Source organism: Callorhinus ursinus, unplaced genomic scaffold (assembly GCF_003265705.2).
Source record: "Callorhinus ursinus isolate GAN/ISIS: 27379988/994484 unplaced genomic scaffold, GSC_fseal_2.0 scaffold148, whole genome shotgun sequence".
Taxonomy (NCBI): domain Eukaryota; kingdom Metazoa; phylum Chordata; class Mammalia; order Carnivora; family Otariidae; genus Callorhinus; species Callorhinus ursinus.
In genome coordinates, this window is record NW_027397210.1 from 247,074 (window position 1) to 266,024 (window position 18,951).

The 18,951-nt window shown below is 48.6% G+C and overlaps 1 protein-coding gene and 1 long non-coding RNA gene across 4 annotated transcripts in view; one reads left to right on the plus strand and one right to left on the minus strand.

The window, feature by feature from the left end:
* Nucleotides 1-13,719, minus strand: part of SFSWAP (splicing factor SWAP) — a 66,394-nt gene extending 52,675 nt beyond the window's left edge. For 2 of the 3 annotated variants that reach the window (XM_025861624.2, XM_073890404.1), the window contains exons 1-4: nucleotides 13,367-13,719; nucleotides 10,649-10,818; nucleotides 9,935-10,066; nucleotides 5,254-5,339 (exon numbers count right to left, since the gene is read on the minus strand). In XM_025861624.2, the coding sequence (XP_025717409.1) occupies nucleotides 5,254-5,339; nucleotides 9,935-10,066; nucleotides 10,649-10,818; nucleotides 13,367-13,584 (606 nt within the window). In that variant the 5' untranslated portion in view covers nucleotides 13,585-13,719. The remainder of the gene's footprint in view (nucleotides 1-5,253; nucleotides 5,340-9,934; nucleotides 10,067-10,648; nucleotides 10,819-13,366) is intronic. The other variant, XM_025861625.2, reaches the window with a different exon arrangement.
* A 628-nt stretch (nucleotides 13,720-14,347) lies between these two features.
* Nucleotides 14,348-18,363, plus strand: LOC141371969 (uncharacterized). The gene is made up of 2 exons (XR_012377329.1): nucleotides 14,348-14,686; nucleotides 16,562-18,363. It is a non-coding gene; the product is annotated as an uncharacterized lncRNA (long non-coding RNA).
* Nucleotides 18,364-18,951: the final 588 nt, after the last annotated feature.

Sequence of the window (18,951 nt, forward strand, 5' to 3'; positions counted from 1 at the left end):
TCTCTCTAATAAAATCTTAAAAAAAAAGAGAGAGAGAGACACTTCAGGCGGAAGAGCCCAGTCTGAACAGCCCTGGTTCCACGACACTTTGGTCTATTTCTGGATTCTGCAGTACTTCATGGGGAGAAAACTCACGGACCGAGGCAGGCCACTCCAGCTTTGCACAGAACTGACTCGAGGCAATCTTTTTTACACCAAGTCACTGTACCTCCACAGTAACCGGGTTCTGTGATGGGGTTGGAGGCTGTGAACCCTCAGAAGCTGTATGCAAATTATGTACATATGCATGTTTCTAGGGAGGGGGTACACGTTCACCTAGTTTCTCAAGTGTCTACACATCACTCCTCTTTCCTTCTTAGCTGGGACTAGATTTCATAGCTTGGAAAACAGCCTTTTTGGACATGTGAGGAAAGCCCCACGCTTTCACCTGCTCCTGTACCTAACTCACCTCCACGGTACATGGGTGTGGTCTGGCCAGAATAGGGAGGGTCTTACCCACAGGAACAGAGTGCACCATCTTGCTGCCTCCAAGTGAGGAGGTTACTACTAGGAATCAGACCCTGCCAGCGCTGCTAAGTTACTTCTACCACATGGCACGCTTGGCATTTCCCACCCACAAATGGAGCTCATCAGACCAGACGCTGAAAGCCATACTCCAAAAATACTTTTAATAATAACAAAGAGATTAACACTTGGAAATTACATGCAAATAATGTGGGAAATTATTCATTAAAAATGGGCAGTTAACTATTCAAGATGCTTTCTGTAATTCCAGAACCACATCCTTCATAAAATATAAATGCCTTAACTCTCAAATTTAATTCCTGAAGTAATGAAGTCCTTCACACTTAAACAGAATAAGTACCTACAATTAAAGTTATTTACTGATTCCAAAATAAACTAGATTCCATGTCAAAGGCCCACTGTGCCTGGAGTATGGATCCTGAGGCAGATTTTCAATGGCTTGGGTGAACAGCATGATTAATCTTTGAAACTGTGTTCCACGCACACGTCGATCATTAACAGTGAATTCAGAATAGTGACCTTGAAAGGAAGCTACAGTCACCTCCATGGAGAGGTATTCTCTGCTGACCAAACTAACCTGCTGTTTTAAAATCTCCTAAAAGCAGGCCTATTTATGATACGACATCATGGTAAAAAGACAGTGGCCACAAAGCATGGTGAGAAACAGAGCACGTGGTGAGCATACTTCTGGACCTGCTCCCAGAGCAAGTGGATAATATACCAACACCTGGTGTGGAAAATCTTTGCTCTCTTTATCACACTATTTTTACATAGATCTTTTTCTATTTAATACCACGAGTATCCCTACTATGAAGTGGGATTTCAAGGACATATATACATATATGAGGTGTTACAAAGACTGATGATAAAAGGGGAAATACTTGTCTCACACGGGGAAACCTTTGGTTTAAGAAAGTGACTGAGCCCGGGGCGCCTGGGTGGCTCAGTTGGTTAAGCGACTGCCTTCGGCTCAGGTCATGATCCTGGAGTCCCGGGATCGAGCCCCGCTCCCTGCTCAGCAGGGAGTCTGCTTCTCCCTCTGACCCTCCCCCCTCTCGTGCTCTCTCATTCTCTCTCTCAAAAAAATTAATGAAATCTTAAAAAAAAAGAAAGAAAGTGACTGAGCCCAAGAAGGCAGGCTCACGCTTCCTCAGTCCTCCCAGATTACACTGACACAGCTCTAAAAACTGTGGGGTAGACAATGGGAAATGGGAGAATAGTATATGAGGTGAGAAAGCTCACGCCAGCGTCAGGTCTCCTAAGAGCTCTGGAAAATGCTGGAGCTCAGACCTAAAGCAGGGGGACCAGAACGGGGTGGCATGGGAATGGAAGGCAGAGTGAAAAGTGAGGAGCCCCCGTAGCAGCTGGGCTGGCCCTCTCCTCCGCTATGATCAGGGGGAGGAAAAAATTAAATGCCCACTTCACTCACAGCCCAAAATAAGTATCACATCAAGTCACAATTCAATTGTAAAAAAAAAACCCAAAAAACTATAAATGCAATGGTAGGAAACAGGAAAATATTTTTAAAATCTTAGGGGGTGGGAAGGGACTTCAAAATAAAATTCAAAATCCTGGTGCTACAATGGGATCTGGTGATGCGTGTGATCTCCATTCTGCGGGGAAGACAAGGTGCCTGGAGAACACGCATGCATGGCACATGTGGGGCACGCTCACCACACGTGAACGGTGCTTAGAATCCCAAAGAAAAGGCAAGAACACCACAGGATGCTTCCCACCCCCATCCCATGGCAACAGAACCCCTGAATTATTATGGCAATAACACTCTGATCTGAACACCAATCAGTCGGGCCTCAGTCTGAGGTGCAGAGCGCTGGAGCCGGGCCTGGGGCTGCAGGCCTGACCCTCACATGCCTCCCTTGGGGCAGCTGCTCTGGCCTCCCTAGACCTCCAGGTGCCCTGCGCACTCGGGCTGACAAGGGCATCTGCTCCCCAGGCACTGGTGCTGTGAGGCCTGGGAATGGGAGCCACTCACGGTGTGCGGTGCCTGGTACACAGCGTGCGGTTGGCACACGTCACCGCAGTGCTCCTACTCCAACAGACGGAAATGTTGCGCACCATGGCAATCATACACTGAACGCTTCCCTGCTCGTCCTCTGGTTCATAAAGTGTGTTCAAAGGAGCGTGTTTCCCTTAGAAATAACTTCTAACAGGGTCTGTGGGGCAGCAGCACTCCCAGTCCCTGTGGCCGACCAGAGTGATGCTCCCTCCACTTTCCCAGCGGTGCTCCAGATGTGGGGCACCAACACGACCCAGCACAAGCAGGCACAGAGCAGAGCACACCCAGAACCGGGACTGGGCACGTGTAGAGCTCAGGAGGTGACCAAGATGGGCACCCAGGTCCCTGAGAAGGTGGATGAAAACACAATGTTGGGACAAATGGCGCCAGGCCACATATCCAGAGAGAAACACAAAAAAACACAGAATCACTATGAAAAGCTAAAACAAATCTGTGAGGTCACTTTAGGGGCCCCGTGGGCTATGGAGCCAGGAGGGCTGCCGTGGTGTCGTCGAGGATAGCACCAGCCTCGGCCCGTCTCGAGTACCTGCCAACATCGGCCTACCCGAGGGCCACGACTTCTAACTACTCCTTACTCTTCACACAAACCCCACAGACCCTATAATCATTGGGCTCTAATCCAAAAGCACAGTTTACACTCAAGAACCCTTGAGTGCCTGCTTTCTTTTTTTTTAAGATTTTATTTATTTGACAGAAAGAGACAGCGAGAGAGGGAACACAAGCAGGACAAGTGGGGGAGGGAGAAGCAGGCTCCCCACTGAGCAGGGAGCCCGACGTGGGGCTCGATCCCAGGACCCTGGGATCATGACCTGAGCCAAAGACAGACGCTTAACGACTTGAGCCACCCAGGCACCCTGAGTGCCTGCTTTCTTTACCGAGTGAGGGCAGCCCCAGTGCATGGAGGCAGCACCCCCCAACCTACAGGCCGGAAGCCCCACTGCAAGCACCCCGTTTCACACCCCGCCCCCCCCCGGGACATTGCAGTGCAAGTTGCAGACCATGAACTGCTGCCCCCAACTCCTGACACCAGGACGCAGGGAATCCTGTCTGGCAGGGCCCAACAGCACTCAGACGGTTTCCACAGAATCAAACCATTTCCTACTCAAGAGGCTGCTCTGCAATATCACAAGAAACTTTTTAACATTAAGAAAACAAATTACTATTCTGCTCTCCAACAGGTATCGACTATTTTTAGCTCCGGCAGACCATTAAACAGCTTAGTGATGCTTACTCTGGCTGAGAATACACAGCCATTAAATATTTTAACAGAAAGTAAACAACACAATAAAATCTATTATACTTCCATGTTTATATTTGCATAATAGTTTAAAAATAATCTTTCACATAAAAATAAATAAAATTCTACATAGTCAACCTTAAATAAAAGCTTTCAGCATTAAACATAAATAAGGGAGGAACCCGTTTTTTATGGGTCTTTCACGTAGAATAAACAGCACGTTCCAGAACAAGTAGGAATACAATCTAGAACAATACACAGAAAGCATATTAACACAAATCTTAGGATATCAAATGTTCAAATGACACTTTCAGCTTTAACTGAATGCTGGAAACAGAGAAGCAAATACAAGCAGTAATTCCACTCAGCAAAATCCACAGACATTTTTACTCCTACTTGCACAAAGACTGAGAAAGCGAAGGAAGGAGAGGGTATGAGTGTGTATATGCAGTAAGGGACGGGGTGGAGGCTGTCACCTGCCACTGACACATGAAAACAGGGGCCAGAACCTTCCACGAACAGTTTGGCCCCCTGTGCACCCAGAGGCTCAGAACCCAGGGCACAAGAAGAACCTAGGACACCTGTGTCCATGGCGCTAGAAATCCAGTCAGGAAAACGCCATAGGAAAAACCACACTGAGCACCAATCTCCACCCCTTGCCCCCGAGTGTGCACATGCAACACTCCGACCACTCCAGCCCGCCACCTGCATGGTCACGGTCTTCTCCTCCTGTGGAAGGGGGACGGGCACAGGACAGAAGCTGGTGTACGGGGCTGTCAGCATTCCAGGACAGCGCCGGGAGTGCAGGAGGCCCCCAGGGACATCCACTGTAGCTCAGCCTGAACCTCACAAGATGCAGCTGAAATAGTGGTGTGAAGGGAGGGTGAACCACTCAGCTCTGCCAGACTCGAGCTGCAGAGCACTCAGACCAAGAGGAGTCCCACCCAGGTTTTCCTCCTGAGTGCCAGGTGGCCTGGAGATGCCACCGGGCCTTCATCACAAGGGACAGGAAGCCCGGGTGCAAGAGCAGCAAGGTAAGGTAAAGACATTTCCCTTCAGTGCCCGCCAAAGCCAGGACAAAGCCACTTCCCTGCAAGCCACGCTGCCATGATCGAGACTGTTATGTCTAAACGTGGCTAACAGTGTACCAGCAGCTCCCTCACTGCTCACTCTGACTCGGTTTCTCCACGCTGGTAAATGTGGGGGCTCAACGCTGTGACCTCTGAGAGCCAGCTCCTCGAATCTCTGATGCTCTGGTCTAGGAATTCTGCTGGAATTCCTCCCTTTTTCTTTGGAGGAGAATAGGTGGGGTGTGGTTTTGTCTCCATGAACTCACAGACCATTTGAAAGCATTACGAACTTACAGGGCCGTCACGGCTACGCCAGGGCTACCGGGTGCTCCTAACCCACACTGATAACAATGGGCAGTATCGTGAAGACGAAGCACACGTACCAGCTCCACGTCAGGCGGCACATTCAGCCCCAAAGGGGCAATGAAAGGCTCCTCGTTTTCCTCTATGTTTTCAGCCTCATTTTTTTCTGTATAAAAAGAAAATATAAAACTTCAGAACAATGACCAGGAAGGAAGGTGGCCACCAACAGTAAGCAACAATGGAGGGACCGCCGTGAGTGCCGTTCCCTGGTTCTCCACCTTCCCATCATCACCTCTAGAAACACTTTCCCGTCTCCTCTACTGCTCCAGCATGCACCAGTCGGGTTATGTTACCAACCCCCCAGAGGAGCCTACTGGGCACTGACCTCTCCTGGAGACCTGGCAGTGGGCATCTCCCCACAATGCACCCTACTTAGCGGGCGCTCAGACCTTGATCAGTTCTCCCTGCTCCCAGCTCTGTGATCTGTGTGTGTGTTTAAGTGGCACTAAGACCCCGTCTGAGCTGTTTCTGCAGGAACCCTAGGGAGGCAGGCACAGCACAGGTGCTCAGTGCCCAGATGGCGGGCTGATTTCACCATCAAGTTGTAAAGCCCTAAAGTATAACTGCCAAGACTTCTCCACCCACGCAAATGACCTCCCTACCACCAATAATTAGATGCCTCTTTCCCATTTCCATCTACAAACAGCTCTGTCCACTGTATGTCAGATGGGGCACTGCACGTCAAAACTTCCTGAATCAGAAAGTACCTGCACACCTTGCAATCACTCAGGTGATCACCTACTTAAAAGGACATAGTGACGGCACCTGGGTGACTCAGTTGGTTGGGCAACTGCCTTTGGCTCGGGTCATGATCCTCGAGTCCCAGGACTGAGTCCCGCATCGGGCTCCCTGCTCAGTGGGGAGTCTGCTTCTCCCTCTAACCCTCCCCCCCATGCTCTCTTTCTCGATAAATAAAGGTCTTTTTAAGAAGGGACATAGTGAAATGTACAAAAACCTATAGAAAATTTATCAAAGCTAACATTACAAAGGATTTTAATACCTACTTAGGTTTTCTGTCAAAAAAATAACATTAAGTAAACATGAAATCTTCATCAAAACCAATGTTTCCACCACATGTGGTTTCTTGATGAGATGAAAAATTTTGAAGGTTTTCTATCAAACCTAATTCTTCTATGAAGCCAAGGAGGAATTGTAAGCAGGTTTCACTGTACCTAAAAACCTGGGTATTCTAGTCTGATGAGATACAGGTGGATTACAAATTCCTAAGGAAGAATTATTTAACACCATCCCGCCTGTTTCTACTTACGTACCCTTATTCTCCCCCAAGAACCAGAGACTCACTCGGGCCTGACAGCTTCCTGTGATCAGCAGCTCCGCTGCCCAGCAGCAGTGACCAAATGGCCCAGTGCGGCTGGAGGACACCGGACACCCTGGTCTGCAACACGACAAGTAGCAACTTCAAATCTCTCAGTCTCCTGGGCACAGGGCCAAAGGTGTGTTTATCAAAGTACGTTTACTCTATCTCCCTAACGTGACAAAATGATGGAAACTTTTCTCTTAAACAGTCTTGCCGTCGTGTGCCGCTGCTCATGAAGTAAAGGAGCCCAAATCAAGAGCTGTTTGGAACACGGAGGCTACACAGAGCTGCTCTGTCCTTATACACACCTTAATTTATAGAAAAATGGTTTTAGTAGCACAGAACAAAATACAATCATTACAATACTCAGATTCAAATAAATTCAAATCCTCCTTTTTCATAAAAAAGATCTTTGACAATGATAAAAAAAAAAAGCACAGGAAAATCACAAGAATCTGCCATGTGGAAGGAACAGGGGGTGATGCACAGACACAGAGATGCTCACAGCATAAAGCTTAAAATGCCCCAAAATGCCTGAACAATATAGTAACTTTGAAAATCAAGGAATATTTAAACCCGTTGAGGGCACTGGAAAACCAAAAAAAGCCTTTTTTTTTTTTAAGGAATGCAACACAGAAGTAAAACCTCCCTGTCAGTGGTACTGGGTACCAACCTGAATTCTACCAAGTGGCATTTTACCTACATTAGCATCAGCGAAGCACAAAAAGCCAAGATTTAAGTTTCACATGGGCCCGACTTTCATTAAAAAAATTAATCCGTAGGACGCCTGTGTGGCTTAGTCGGTTGAGCACTGGCTCTTCATTTCAGCTCAGGTCAGATCTCAGGTCCTGGGATCCGGCCCTGCACTGGGCTCCACGCTTAGCGAGGAGTCTGCTTCACATTCTTCCTGTCCCTAGGCCCCTCCCCCACGTGCATGCTCTAGCGCTCTCTCTCAAACATATCTTAAAAAAAATGTAATCGGGGCGCCTGGGTGGCTCAGTTGGTTAAGCGACTGCCTTCGGCTCAGGTCATGATCCTGGAGTCCCGCGATCGAGTCCCACATCGGGCTCCCCGCTCGGCGAGGAGTCTGCTTCTCCCTCTGACCTTCCTCCCTCTCATGCTCCCTCTCTACCATTCTCTCTCTCTCAATAAATAAAAAAAAAATCTTTAAAAAAATGTAATCAGCATATAAGGCAAAGTCCTGAGAATGTGATTATAGGAATAAAAAAAACTTATAAAATAGTAAAGAGAACTTTAAGTTAAAGAGAAAGCACGTTAAAACTTTGAAGAGAAATTAAATCACATTGAAATTCTTAAAATTCAGTAACTGTAAAGAAGTTTAATTACACAGGGACAATATCCGACACGTGTTAACAGGGGTCGGCAACTTTCTGGACACTGCCAGACGGTAAGCATTTCTGGCCACACATGGCCTGTGGGCCAACTGCTCGACTCTGCCGCTAAGCTGCAAAGGCTGCCCAGCCACAAGCCAGTGTGGCTGTGCGCCCATGAAACTTCACTGACAAACCTGTGGTTGGGCCAGCGGTGGCAGAAGGCTGATCCCTAATTGAGAATGTTAAGAAATTAGTATTATGGAGTTTTCCAAAGTTGTCACTTGATCTTGCAAAAGACATTGGGCCTTTAGAAATTTCCACTCTCATGTATGAAGTGATATAGTATGTACTCCTTCCTTCTGATCAAAAATACTACGTATTTAAAGCAGACATAATGTACACAGTTCGGGAACAAACCAACAGAATCTCAACTATCCAGAACCCTAACAGAGGTAACTCACTGTGGATAAAGGAATGAGTGCTTACTTCTTGGACCTGCAAGAACATTTCCACTAGTCCTAACTTCTGAGGGCATGAAATGCTGTTAACGAGGCTTTAACGGAACACGGTCTGTGCAGAGTCTCCGCAGGCCCCTAGGACACAGCTGGACAACAGTGACTGCTGCCCACGAGGTCAAGAGCAGGACGAAGGAAGGGCAACAAGGAAGTACCTGTGCAAGACGCCCTACATCCTGTCAAGGTGACCCCCACCCATGAAGGGGGCAGGAGATCCCCGTGCGGCCGCACCAGGCCGGGAGGACCACACTGTAACATTAAGCTGACATAACTACTAGAAACTTGTTAGGAGGTTTGTAACTGAAGGAGAAACCAATTGAGTCCCAAATAACTGTTAGCTCTAAAACGAAATCCCTGTATGATGTGATTCTACTTCATTAAACATTCCCATAGTTTCTAAAGTTAGACTTCTCCTTCCCTTTAATATTTTTATTTATTTATTTAAAGTAAGCTCCAGGGCGCCTGGGTGGCTCAGTTGGTTAAGCGACTTGCCTTTGGCTCAGGTCATGACCCTGGAGTCCCGGGATCGAGTCCCGCATCGGGCTCCCTGCTCAGCGGGGAGTCTGCTTCTCCCTCTGACCCTCCTCCCTCTCGTGCTCTCTATCTCTCATTCTCTCTCTCAAATAAATAAAATCTTTTAAAAAAATAAAGTAAGCTCCACACCCAACGTGGAGCCTGAGATTCAGAGTCACATGCTCTACGACTGAGCCAACCGGGCGCCCCATACAGTTCTCCTTCCCCTTAAACAGAAGGTCCTGAACATACTGATCTAGCCTTGAAGTTTCCGGTTCATGTTATCATTATTGATAGTTAATGTCTGATTACTATGCAAGACCGTAAAAACTGTGCTCTCATGGCTTACCAAAGTGACAAAGTATATTTGTTCCTGCACTCGCAAGTCCAGATATTTTGGGGGCACTATTTTTTTTATATTGAAAGTTCCTAGAGTTAAACCAGAAGAGAATGATTTTAAAATCTTCCATTTTATATAAACATCACTGCACACCACCACACGGGTGTGCGTGTTACGGGTCCTACCAAGTCTAACTAGGAGGTCTCGTGCTCTTCTCTGTAGATCAGCAAGTGACTCCACAGGCATCCTACTGAGCCTTGTCATTATTTTAGTTTTGGAGGGGATGTGAAGAAGCAGGTTCACACGAGGGTAGTTAACGCCTATCCTGTAAGGTGACACCCGCCCGTGAGAACAAATCACCGTGTATATCAACTCATGTATCATCAGTTAAGAAACAAAGATCCAGAGTGAGTAATTTCCAGTTACCCAAGTAAAAAAAAAATACGTGGAAGGCATCCAGATCCAATGCAGACGAGAGCCTGCATTCAGTTTCCACCTCCAGGAACACTTAATTTTCTAATGTCTAGTTTGTTCTATCCTAAGAAGGAGTTCCACTAATGCTGTCTGTGTCACAGTGAGGTTACCATTACTTAGCGTCCACGCCTGTACTGTGAAGACCGTACTGCGATGTGTGCAGGATGCCGGCAGCCGTGTGTTACACTGGCAGCCCCCCTCCCTCACCTCTCTGTTTAGCAGGCTCCTCCTCCTCTGTCGGCTCCGACGGGTCGTAATAGTCACTGCCGTAAGTGAATCCCACTGCGTTATAGCTCCCGTCCTCCGCCAGTGCTTCACTCAATCGCTTGTATTCTTCCTCTTGAATAAAAATGAGAATTTTATTAACAAAAATGGAAATTTACTGAGAAAAATCTTACATATTTCTAAAGTTGTAGCTATCAGTAAAGCATATAACACACTTTTTTCAACCTCTTTTTGAGGCAAACATGTTTTTACAAATTCACACCTCACATCTAATAATATGGACTCTTTTGCCAGTACATGTTTACCACAGTTAGCAGAACACACGTCTTTTGTGGAAAATTTCTTCCTGCTGAGAAATTTGGGGATTAAGAACTGTATTAAAGATTGTTAAGGCAAAGACAAGAACATCAATTTTAGTTTATACGATACTGTTAAAGAAGAACAGTTAAAGAGTTTGGTTTTTGTTTTTTCAAATCCCAGTCTGCCCTCAAAAGCTGGGAAAATTCTTTGTGGCTCTATATATAAACTATCCTGAGGTCCTCTCAGAACGCAAAGACTCCTGTTTTTCCAATCCACTGGGTACTGTCAAGATAATATCAGAAAGAGTGAGTATAAAAAAATGAATGGGAGTAAATTTTAAATACTTAAAAAATTTTAAAAAGTTTGTTGCTTAAGTAAGTTTTTCTTGAGCAGTACCTTGCCTTGCCTCCTCCTCAAGCAAGTCCGTATGCAAGGCTAAATACCTCTCTTCATCACACAGGGCATCTATTCGTGCCTCCTCTTCAGAGAGCTGGTAATCTCGGTTCCACGTGGAATACTCAGCATCATACTCAGAAAGGTCATGCAGGTGACCGCGCCCATCATATCTGTAATATGAACACGCTGGTCAATGGAAAGAAGTTAACGTCTAGGTTGGTTTGTGTGTGATGTTTTATATACATACTTACCGATTAAAACAAAGAAATAAAAATATTAAAACAAACATAAAAAATCTTCTCAGATTTATATTTAATTTGGCTAGTCATAGCTCACCTACTTTTAAACTCAAGTTATTGTAACAAAGTCTAAATTCCTTTGTATAATATGACAAAACTTGTAATTAAAGGTAAACAACCCTTTAATAGTATAAGTGGTGCTCACTTCACTAGCAGTGCTTACCGTTTATGGTTTGCTCAACCATTCAATGCCATTTGCAAAAAAAAAATAAAAATAAAAATTTTTTTTTCTGAAAAGTCAAATATAGCTTACATTCACACAAACCGAATACATAAATACCTATCCGTAAGAACCCAACGGTCGAAATTTCCTCGCTTCTTTCTGCTAGTCCCGAACTCTCAGGAGAGATCTTCACCAAAGAAACTTGCGTCCATTGGAGGTAAAATCTTGGCTAGGCTCGCCCCCTAGCCACTTGGCTGAGGAAATAAGTGCTGGGTTATGTGATAGAGAGACACACATACATAGGAACAGTGACATATACGTGCAGTTTAAGGAGGTTCACTGGAAACAGAGCAAAACTATTAGCAGGTGCAGTATAAATATCTTCTAAACTTTTTACCCCCAGGAAATCACATACGTTAAGACACATCCATGTTTATGTGCATGGACCAATAGGCACGTTAGCCAAATTAGGAATAAAGTCACTTTTTGCTATACTTTTAACATAAAGATTCGGTGAAGCTGCTGTTGATGTGCAATATCAAATAATAAATGAGTGATTTAGAAACACTCAGATTTAGGCTTGCAAAAACAAACAGAGACAAACAAAAGTCTGCCTGACTTTTTAATGCTGACTTTTGTAATGAGGACCAAAAATTACTTAAATAAAAAAGACATTTACAAGAAAAAAGGCCAAAATTCCAGAGTAGCCAAGTTATTGCATTTTATTAAATTTCAAAATTATTTTTAATGTAAACCTCCTTAACTTACAAATGTAGATCATTATTTGAAAATATTATACATGTACATGTGTAGCGTTTGCTCCCCATTGGTTTTGGAAGACCTCACTCCAATCATGTACAGAATGATACGGAAAACTGCATAAAGAGCTCAGACTTCATCGCTTACCAAACTTTAATAATAAATATCACAAGTAACACTTTGGAAAAGCAAAGCTGCCTGACAACTCAGGCAACATCGAGCGATAGAAACTATGGTTTAAAGGCACAGCATGTTTGAGCAGAGCATGGAGCGTCAGGTCCAGACCTGCTCCGGCAACCCTCCCTTCCAGAGTCACTGTTCTCTAGATCTAACTCCAAACGGCAATGTCAGGGATGGAAAAAGGCCTATTTGGTCATGAATGTGTCCATTCTGGCCAGCTCACAGGTCATCCCTACAGTCATGTCCCAGGGCTTTGCAGAATCCAGCTTTAATCAAACGACGGACTTCCTTCACTCGGAGACACTATTCCACAGTTAAATGGCTGGTCATCGTTAGCTTTTCAGTCCGGGCCCCAGAAGCAGAGTTGCCAAACCGGCAAAAAAAAAAAAAAACCAAAGCAACAAACAAGAACCCCAAGGAGAAGGAAAGGGGGGCTGAAAATACGGGAGGGGATGGGAGCAAACAACCTACAGCATGTAATGCTGTCCTTTTCAAACCAAACATCTTTAGAAATCCCCAACCCCGGACCCCTCTGCCCAAAGCGGCTGAACACCCCCAGGGCGATTACCTAAAGCAGGTTCGATTTGAAAAGAAACACATCTGCACCCCAGTTCCACCCTTAGGTTTTAAGAGACCGTGAAACCAGCCCTAAGAACACTACCTCTAAGAGCAAAGCCAGCGTCTGCCCAGGTCAACTGGTTTCCACCTGATTGGCAAATTCACCCTGGGTCTGAAGATGCATCAAGTCAGAACACGTCAGATCATCCCTGGGTGGGGAGGAGGGGGCTGGCGGAGTCAAAACGTCATGCCGGCAAAATAGGGGCGCTCCACAAGGAGGGCGCTGGGGCACACGAGTTTCAAGGCTAACTCTCGGGGTCCAAAAGGGTTCCTAACAGCGCGGCCTCCGCGTGCGATGTTTCGGGGTGCCCTCCCCCCACACCGAGCGGTGGCAGCGCCGCGGGCAGGGAGGCAGCGCACGACCCCACGGGAACGCCGGTCGGGAGAGGCCGGGGCACGGGCGGCTTCCACCGCGCGGAGCGGCCGACTGGAACCGGCGACCGGGTGAGGGGTCGCGAGGGGCTGCGGGAGCAGAGGCGATCCCTCCGGCGACACACGCGGCACCAGCTCCGGCCAGTGCCTTAGGGCAGGTTTCACCGTCCCCCTCCCTCCAGAACCAGGGGCTGTAAGGACAGAGGAGGGGGCCCCGGATCCCCGCTGGCTCCACAAAACCCTTCGGTCCTGGCCATCAAGTCAACCTCAGACGAAATCAAGCGGGCGAGGGAAGGGGAGGAGCGGCGGGCGGGGGGAGGAACCGACCTGTCGATGAGGATCTTGTGGTCCCCCATCCAGGGGATGAGGTGCTGTCCCTGCTCCTGGGCCAGGGCCCGCTCGTCATCCCGGAACAGCTTGCAGGCATAGCCGAAGACCAGCAGCTCCACTCGGCTTCCCCCGCCGCCGGCACCGCCGGGTCCGGCCTCCTCTTTCGCGCCGCTTTTCCTCTCGGTTTTGGCACGGCCTCCGCCCGCGCCGTACATGACAGCGTCCCCGGCGTCCAGGCTGGTCCTCTTCTGCGCCGCGCGGATGTCCCCAGTGCCTCCGCCTGGCCTACCCCCTCAGTCAAGAGCGCCGCATCCCGGCCCCAAACTCGACACGGCCGCCATAGCGGGCAACAAAATGGAGGAAGCTCAACTTCCGGCGAGGGGCAGCCCTACTTCCGGCGAGCAGACTCGGCAGATTCGCTACTCTTTGCAGCCGCTCGCGGCGCCGGAAAGTATTTTGGCTCTAGCCTTCGGCATTCGGAGGCCTCGCCACGGTAGGAGCTGATGTGATCAAAGGACAGAGCGTGCGTAGGTTCGTTCTCTCAGACGGTTGTCCAGAGCAGTGGCGAAAGCGCGGCGCCGGATCGCGCGCTACCTGCATCGGGCCGGCCGGGTGCGCGGCGCGCTGGGCTGGCCCCTCTCTGCGCCCGCGCGAGGTCTCCTGGTCTTCGCTGCCCCGGCCAGGGTCCGGGCCGAAGCCTGGGGGTCGGGGGCTGGGGCGTGGTGGACCAGGGGGTTCTGGGGCTGGGGAGCTCTTGGGGCGGAGGGCCGGGGGCCGCGGGGGCCGGGGAGCTCCGGGGCCGGGGGCTGGGGGCCGGGGAGCTCCGGGGCCGGGGGCTGGGGGCTGGGGGGGCAGGGAGCTCTGAGGCTGGGGGACCAAGGGGCCGGGGAGCTCTGAGGCCGGGGGCTGGGGGGCCGGGGAGATCTGGGGCTGGGGGGCCGGGGAGCTCTGGGGCTGGGGGCCGCGGGGGCCGGGGAGCTCTGAGGCCAAGGGCTGGGGGCCCGGGGAGCTCTGAGGCCAAGGGCTGGGGGCTAGAGGGCTAGGGGTTTGGGGGTCAGGCCCTGCCCTTTCCAGGGCAGTCGCTTCAGGTTTCTGAGGCCCTGGTAACTTGTGGGTCCTGGGGATCGCGACCCTCATCCCGTCTACCTGGGAAGGTTTCCGTAGCAGAAACCGAAGGGCTTAGTAAGTCGTGAAGCCCCTTGCCCTAACTGGACTTCAGGTTCCTGGGACTCGTGTGGGAAAAAAGTAGTCGAGGTTGATGCAGGGGGCCTCGTTCTGGGAGAACAGCCACCTGGATGTGGGGTGACTGCTACTCGAGTAGGTTCCTCCTGGGCCTCAGTTTTCCCACCTGTGTTTTCCGTAGGAGAGTGGCATCTTGGGGTCCAGTCTAGAGTTTCAGGCCAGACTGCCCGGTGGCTGGAGTGTGCAGAAGCACTGCCTTGGGGCCCAGAGCTCTCTTGGCGCTGGGCCTGAACTGCCAGTGAAGTAAATGTTCTTCCCTCCAGCCCACATTCCTTGTCCATAAAGTACAGCTTTTTCTGCTAGTAAGGTTGAGATAAGATAATGTATACGAAGGGTGGGTAATAGGGTTTTAAAAATTAAGCCACGAGCAGTTTCTACCTCAGGGCCTTTGCCCTTGTGATTTCTTTGGCTGTGTCACTCTTCTGGCTTTTTCTGGGCCAGGCTCCACATCCAGGTCTCAACTCTGGCCCCTTCTCAGACTGGCTGTAGATGTGCACACCGAGTAGCATTTCCTGCACTGGTCCGCCCTTGGGGCCGATCTGCCTTTGGAGCACTCACCACCACCTCACATCACATCTGTATGTAGCTCTCCCCAGTATTCGCTTCAGGGGAGCAGGGTTTTTTTGGGCTCATCTGAGCATCCCCAGTCCCTGGGCTAGCACCTGGCACACAGTCCGCCAAGTATGGATTTCTATCTATAGAATGAACATGACCGAGCCATTGTCCTACCTGGCTCTACAAGGCTGCCTTGCCCCCACCGAGGGGGCATACTGTAGCTCTCAGTTGCTCAGTAAGTCCTACCTGATGCTCCAGGCACCTGCAGGTCTGTTGGGATGCTGGGTCCGCTTCGAGCTTTCCCTGGAGTTGAGGGAGCTGGGTCAGCCCCAACGCTCCGAGCCAAACTCCTCTGCTCCTTTGACCTCAAGGGGAGTCTGGAAGCCTTCAGACCCTGTGCAGGTGTGCAGGTGGCTTTTTCAGCCTGGCGTGGGATTTTTGAAGACCTGGGTTGCACTCCTAACCCTGACTTCAGTTCCACTGGAACTTTGAGTTCTGTCCTTTCTGAGCCTCCCTTCTCTGTAAAGTAGGGACAGAACAGGACTCTGTCCCTCAGAAAGCTGCCAGAGATCTTAGAGCTGATACACAAGGATGTCCATCTGCCCTGAGTGTGTTTTCAAACAAAAGCACTGAAGCGTGTGTGTGGGGGAGGGGGGTCAGGTGTTGAACTGGCCCAGTGGTGTTTGAACTGTGGGCTGTAAATCAGTGCAGAGGCTCATAACCAGCATGAAAACACGAGGAAAGAGTCTCTCAGTTGGTTCTCTGTATTTCCAAGTGAATCTTAAGTTAGCTCGTCCAGTTCTTCCCAGAAGCCTTCACACGGTGGTGCTGGGATTGCCTGGGGAGAGTTGGCACCTTCTCAATGTTTACTCCTCCAATCTACTAGGCATACATCTATTAAAAAGTCTCTCAACGTTTACTAGTTTTCTCCATAGGATCTTAGGCATGTCAGATATATTCCTATAGATACTTCACTTTTTGATGCCATCGTGGACCCTTTTAAGTCCCACCTGCGAATTGTTTGTTGCTGGGAAGACAGTCTAAACACTGATTTTTGTGTTCGGCTGCCTTGCTCAGCTTCATTATTTCTTGTTCTTTATCTGTAGATTGGTTTGGATTTCTTTTTTTTTTTTTTTAAGATTTTATTTATTTATTTGAGAGAGAGAGAATGAGAGAGAGAGAAAGCACATGAGAGGGGGAAGGGTCAGAGGGAGAAGCAGACGCCCCGCCGAGCAGGGAGCCCGATGCGGGACTCGATCCCGGGACTCCAGGACCATGACCTGAGCCGAAGGCAGTCGCTTAACCAACTGAGCCACCCAGGCGCCCGATTGGTTTGGATTTCTGACCTGGACAATCATATGGTCTGTGAGTGATGCCTGCTTTGCTTCTTCCCAGGCCTACCCTCGTTCCTCTCGTTCTTCCATTCTCTCCCCTCATAGCGTGAGCGCCTCTGCCCCGACGGAGGACACACGGGCGTCATGCGCACCCTCACCTGTTCCTGGTCTCGGCGTGAAGGTTTTCCCTACCTCCACTGTTGAGTGTGGCTCGGGTGGAGGTTCTCGGAGACTACCCTTTATCAGAAGAACGTTCCCTTGTATTCCTAGTTTGTTAGGGGGCGGGTGTGTGTGTGTGTGTGTGTGTGTGTTTTAATGAAAGGAAGTAGAATTTTATCAGATGCCCTTTTTGCACTGAGATGATTATTTGATTTTTCTCTTTTAAGCTAATAAGTGGGTTACATTGTTTTTTTTTTAAGATTTTATTTATTTATTTGAGAGAGAGAGAATGAGAGATAGCACGAGAGGGGTCAGAGGGAGAAGCAGACTCCCCGCCGAGCAGGGAGCCCGATGCGGGACTCGATCCCGGGACCCCAGGACCATGACCCGAGCCGAAGGCAGTCGCTCAACCAACTGAGCCACCCAGGCGCCCTACATTGATTTTCTAATGTTAAAGTAACCTTGAATTTTTCAGATCATTTCAACTTGATCATGATATTTTATTCCATATATACATTGCTGGGTTTGATTTGCTAACATTTTGTTTAGGACTTTTTGTTGTTGGGAGAGGGAGGAGACGTACAATTGACAGAAGTGCAGAATATGTAAGGAGCTTATATGAATCAATAAGAAAAATTAATTAAAAAATGGGTGGGGGCGCCTGGGTGACTCAGTCTGTTAAGTGTCCAAGGCTTGGTTTTGCCTCATGTCATGTTCTCAGGGTCGTGGGATGCAGCCCCGTGTCAGGCTCTGTGCTCAGCGGGGTGTCTGCTTGAGATTCTCTCTCTCCCCCTGCCCCCCACCCACTGGTGCATGCATTCTCTTAAAAAAAAATAATAACAATGGTGAAAGATTAACAGACTTTTTTTATAAAAAAGGAAATTAAGTTACAATAAACACGTGGAAAGGAGTTTAATCTCTATAAGGGAAATGCAAATGGGATACCATTTGGACCCCAGAGATGTAAGTCCCAACATGAGTAAGTGGGTAAGGATGGGGGGCAATGTACACCTTCATAAGCTGCTAGCAGGGTGTAAATTGGTAAAACCACTGTTTGGTTTAACTTTTATTCTGTTTATTTGTTTCTTTGTTTATTGCTACAACCACTGGAAAGGACTGTTGTCAGTAGAATATCTAGTGAAGTTCAGTATACCCCGTCACCAGCAATTCCACTTGTCCGCGGACACCCTGATGCGGGCCCGAGTGCGGCAGGAGACCTGGACACACATGTTTATGACGTCGTTAGTTGAACGGCCCCACACTGGAAAGAACCCGTGTCCATCAGTAATAGAATGGATAAATCAATTGCAGTATGTTGATAATACGTGATGGGGTATAATACAAGGAAATGGGCCACAGCTGTAAGCAAGAGCATCGATGAATTTCGCAAACCTTTTGAGCAAAGGAAGCAGGATAGAAAAGTGCAGACAGTGTTTGAGTTACTCTCATGATTCCACTCATAAAATGCAAACAGGTGAAATTCACCTATAATGTGTAGGGGTGCATGCGTGGGTGGTAAGATTAAAAAGAAGCAAAGCAGTGTTAATGGATGACCCGATGGGGGGGGAGGCAGAGGGTTACCCCAGGACACTGCATTTGCTTTGCTGAGCTGGAGGGGGGCGCGTCGCTACGTGGGTGATCAAAACTGTCAAGTGCCTTTTTCTCTAATGGCTTTAAAAAGTAAAAAGGACATCTCAGCTGTAAGTTGTTACTACTTTCTGATATTTTAAATTCAGCTGCACCCACACACAACCATATTTCTTATGGTGGCTCACGGTAAACATTTGAAAGCTGCTTGTGTTCTCTGGAAGACACCTTTCTATTCTGTGATTGGACGTGGTTGCTGGCCCACGCTAGCTTTGTTCCCACATAGGAGTGTGTGCTCGGGACACCGAGGACATCTTACAGGGAGGGGTGGGGTTGCCGCCGAGGTGATGAGGTGACAGGAGGACGTTGGCTCCGCCCAGTCAAGCTGGAGCTGGGTGATCTCCGCTTACTCATGGGAGGCGGAGTCCGCCCCCGCATGCTAACTAGTCTCAGCCAGTTTTGGGGAGGCCAGAGAGGAAATGCCTCTGTCCTAACATCACCCACAGTGGGCAGAGGCCGGGAAGGAAATAGTCACAGGAAATGGGTCCATATGTCTAGATTTCCAGGTCAGTCCATTTTCTTGCGTTTGTGTTCTTTTCAAGTAAATGAGATCTGATCTTTATACACTTGTGAGAGTTCCTGTGAATAATGCAATAAGTCAGGGTGATGGGCATTGGGTCCCAGTTTGGGTTCAGGGTGATGGGC